The sequence below is a fragment of the Gymnoscopelus microlampas genome, assembly GCF_963454915.1.
Source record: "Gymnoscopelus microlampas genome assembly, chromosome: 2".
NCBI classification, from domain to species: domain Eukaryota; kingdom Metazoa; phylum Chordata; class Actinopteri; order Myctophiformes; family Myctophidae; genus Gymnoscopelus; species Gymnoscopelus microlampas.
This window is the reverse complement of record NC_139939.1, coordinates 50,930,434-50,935,043: the sequence shown is the minus strand read 5'-3', so window position 1 is coordinate 50,935,043 and position 4,610 is coordinate 50,930,434. Positions and strand designations below refer to the sequence as shown.

The 4,610-nt window shown below is 41.6% G+C and overlaps 1 protein-coding gene across 1 annotated transcript; it reads left to right on the top strand.

Annotated features, from left to right (window-relative positions):
* The first annotated feature begins 1,961 nt into the window (after positions 1-1,961).
* Positions 1,962-3,972, top strand: LOC311062586 (myeloid-associated differentiation marker homolog). The gene is made up of 2 exons (XM_084081731.1): positions 1,962-3,587; positions 3,806-3,972. Exon 1 carries the CDS (start codon positions 2,270-2,272, stop codon positions 3,221-3,223), a length of 954 nt encoding a protein of 317 aa, XP_083937857.1. The 5' UTR covers positions 1,962-2,269; the 3' UTR covers positions 3,224-3,587; positions 3,806-3,972.
* The last annotated feature ends 638 nt before the right edge of the window (positions 3,973-4,610 follow it).

Below are 4,610 nucleotides of genomic sequence, written 5' to 3'. Positions count from 1 at the left end.
AACCCATCATAGAATCCAACCTTAAAAAAAACCTTGATTCCTAAATATTTCCATATACTGTACTTATGGTGGAGATCATTAGATTTTATATTTAATTAAAAACAACGCATTGATTTCCCTGGAAGTTGATATGAATATTGAATTGGTGAGGTTATAATTAGATTCGAATTAACCATTTGGAGCTGAATTCATAACAACCGTACACCTTGATCTGCATTGGAAGGTTCCTATTGTTTAACAGCTATTGTCTGTCTTTGTGAAGTGTGCCTTCTCTCTTCTGTCAGAAGAGGAGTTTTTGAACTTGAGCTGTGTGACACAGGGGAGTTGATGTATTCTGTGTCTAAATATAACACAAGAAGGAGCAGGTGAGCCAATACACAGAGGCAAAGTGATTGTATGGAATCTTCAGAGAGCTCTTTGTGCTTGTGTAAACACACGCACGCACTCACACGCTTTACGCGTGTGCACGCACGCACGCACGCACACACACACACAATATATATATATGACGCTTTACACGTGTGCATGCACGCACGCACACACGCACGCACGCACGCACGCACGCACGCACGCACGCACACGCACACGCACACACAATATATATATGGGAGACATAGGAAGCATTGGAGGCACACAGAAAACATGCACATGAACACAAACCCCATATAGTGTGCCCATTTGTAGAGAAGCTTTCATATCTGTGCACTCACATACACACACCACATGCACACAAACAAAGACATAAATACACTAATGCACTTTTGCACTTGCACTTGAATACACACACACACACACACACATAATGAAGAATAGAAGATTTATAGCTTGCTGTTGGCACCAAGATAAACACAATACACAAATGCTTGTTTCCATGCAGGCATCTCAAGCAGATTTCCAAGTGTTGTCAATTCAAAAGGGACAAGGCAAGATGTTCTTCCCAATATAAAATATGTCTCCCCTGAGGGAAAGACAAGATCTATGCTCCACATCCAGCTCTTGTGAACAACACTTGAATCAGATGATCTACAACGCTCCACATGTCAACACATCTTGCCCTCGTATAGTTGCACCACAGATGGCTTCCAACACCATGTAAAAGTATTAAAAGAACTCAAGAAGAACAAGTGGAAGAAGTATTAACCCATTAAGACTTGAGGAGGCCGATTCTACAAATGTCTTTTAAAATCCTAACAGTTTTCTGAAAAACGTTTGTTGCTATATCAGTGGTGCTCAAACCTTTTCATGTCAATGACCCCCAAAATGTATATGTATTTGGCCACTGACCCCCATCTCAAAATATTTGGTTCCAGGGACTACAAATGTCTTTTAAAATCCTAACAGTTTTCTGAAAAACGTTTGTTGCTATATCAGTGGTGCTCAAACCTTTTCATGTCAATGACCCCCAAAATGTATATGTATTTGGCCACTGACCCCCATCTCAAAATATTTGGTTCCAGGGACCCCCCAGAAGCAAAAATTTGAGTACAAAAGAAAATCTCTTTAAAGAATATACATAAGATTTGCACAACTTTTCACGATTTGTCAAAAATAGCAGATCTACAAGCTCGCTATGAGCTTGTAGATCTGCTATTTTTGAATAGCCAAAGTATAAGATAATGGTTAAAGTGGTTCAAATCTAAAATGACACAGATGCTTTCCGGATCCTAATGGGTTAAAATAACTCCCTGTGCCCATTATCTCATGCCATGAAACGGCTGACACAGGAAGTCGTTGGTACCCTAAGAAAGGGAACAACATTTCACGAGAATCAACCGTGGGAGGAAGATAACTATGTTTGCACAGATCTTTTATTGTGGTCACCTGCAGCTACCTCTACACAGCGAGGCTGAAACTCAACTGCACAACCTCAAAAAGGAAGTAGGCGCGGCCTGTTTTTGACAGTGGGGTGCAACTAAGGATTAAAAAGAGAGGAGAGAGTTTCATACCATCTACACAAATGTATTCGTAACAGATGAGAAGAAAATTTGACTATGTGTGTTTTCTTTTTCTTGTTTGGCGGGAAAGAAGACCTCTAATGGTTTAGTTCATGCATAAGGATCTGTTTGGCTACAAAATGTCAAAGGGGATTACAACTGCAAAATAGCTTTCAATCATCACCATTTTTTTTGTGGGCAACTCCTTTCCGGTGGCATTGGCTGGACTACTCTTCAAAACTGTACTTGATCGCAAGCTTTTGAACCACCAGAATCTTCCTCGATGAATAAGAAGAATTTTGACATTTGCAAAGTAACAGATTCAGAGTTGCACAATGCCTGTGATTGTGTTGGAGGCCAGAGATTTCACCAGTCCCCTGTTCTGTGTACGGACATTGGCTCTCCTTTTTGGTTGTGTCACCTTCAGTCTGGTGGCCTCTCTGGAGTCCTCAGAGCTGCAGCAGGGCCACACCACCAACACAACAACATCACCTCAACCACAACGTCTCGCAACCACCTTTAAGGTGTCCTGCATGTTCACCTGGTGTTTCTTCTTCATCCTCACCTTCCTCATCCACGTTCTCCACATCATCCAGTTCCATAGCCTCATTCCCATCTCCTGGAAGAACCTGACTGTGACAGTAGCAGCCCTGGGTGCACTCATGTGTCTCAGCGCCTGCATCTTTTTTCCCTGGCTCGTCATGGACCATCAGCACATCTCGCCCCTGTCGCGCCCTGTCGCCGCCGCTGTGTTCTCCTGTCTCACCTGCCTGGCGTACAGCTCCGAGGCCTATGTGATCCGCACCCAGGCCCATGAGCAGAGGGGCTACATGGCCAGCGCGCCTGGCCTCCTCAAGGTACTCCAGTTCTGGGGAGGTTGTCAGATGATCCCTCTTCTTTTGGAGGGGGTCTATGGAGCTTCAATAGGAGAAAATGGAGCAATCCCTCACTGGTGGCAACTCTGGCTATCAGGGGTGTCGTACAATGTCTGTCTCCTCATGTCCCTTGGCACGTTGGTGGTAATATTAGGTGATTGCACTGCGCGGTGTCCCCTTCGCTTCGATCGAGTGTTGGCTGGCTTCAGTGTGTTTGGGGTGTTGCTCTATATGGTTGCCTCGGTGATTTGTTTTACCAAAGTGCTGGAGTTTCGGAAACCCGGGCATTACCTCTGGAACGACACTTCAAAATTGGTTGTCATGGAAACGGTGGTGGCCAGTATTACATTAATAGCTTATACAGTGGATCTTGCCATCTCCATTAAACTATTATGTGACAGAAGCCATGCATAGTAAAAACACATGGACATTTTAATATGATCAAACTCAACATGTGTAGTGCTGAAATTCCATTGAAAAATTATGTAATTATAACCTATATACAGTAAGTGAATTATATAGAATTGTAGGCCTATGGATGTTTTTGATATCATATTTGATGTAGTACTTTAACTCTGTCATGTTGGTACAAATATTTTGTTATATTTTTTCCTTCTCTGAAAAATCAGTGCTCAGAAAAGATTAAATGATACATTTCACCACCATTATAAGGGCTATTTCATTCAAGTGTCCAAAAGAATAATGATAACATGAGGAAACATATCATATGCAGTTAGATACGCTGATGCTACCAATCATAATTATTATTTGTAAACTTGTCAGGATATTACATATAGTGAGTGGAGTTTAACACATTGGTAGCTGCAATGGGTCATGCCTATGTTCCCTCAGCCTTATGTTCCCTCAGCCCTATGTTCCTTCAAGATCACATATGGCCCTTTGATTGATTGATTGATTGATTGATTGATTCATATCTTTATTGATCATGAAATAAAACCCACCATAATCAAAAGGATAACGCAAAAAAGCTTACAGCTCTTTTCCATTGTGGTCCCTTCCATAATGTGTTGGTGAGGTCACCTGTTGGGGTCCTCTGAAGGGGGGTGCAATGGTGCGCCACGCCAGTCCGAATATTACGCTTGTGACGTCGATCCACCATCCACCGTTGACGCATTAGGCAATTTTAATATACTGTAGGGTAGGCCACGCACGATTTGATTTAATTTGGGTGGTTATCCCTTGGCCTTAAGACAAAGTCTATGACATTTTTTTCACAAAGTTAAATGTGGTGTAAGTTATTATTATTTATTTAATTTTAGCTCTCTCTGTTATCATTGGTAAAGAGCAGGGGTCTTCAATGTATTTCAGGCCATGGACCCCTTAGCTGACAGAGATTGAGCAGGGACACCCTAATACATGGGTATTCAACAGGGGGTCCGTGACCCCTAGGGGTTCCTCAGAGTCACAAGATATTGTTGATATGTTTATTTGGACATATTATTAGCAAAGAAAAAATACTGCTCAACACGACCACCCCCAATTCGTGGAGGACAGTAGAACATTTTGAAAACAGGAATTAAACAATGCATACCCATTCAAGCAAAAGTGTACATATTTATCGTACTTAAAATATCGTACATAAAAAAGATCCCCTCCACCTGGAGGGCCTGTTTTAAAAATTAAAAACCCCACAAGAAAGCACTGACCAATATGATATGGCTGGTAAACCTACCGGTAAATGTATTTACGCATGTGATGTATCTCTGCAGAATTGTGGAATACAAATTTAATATGAAAAAAAATGATGATTTATATAATCCCTAAGAACCTTTCTACAGTT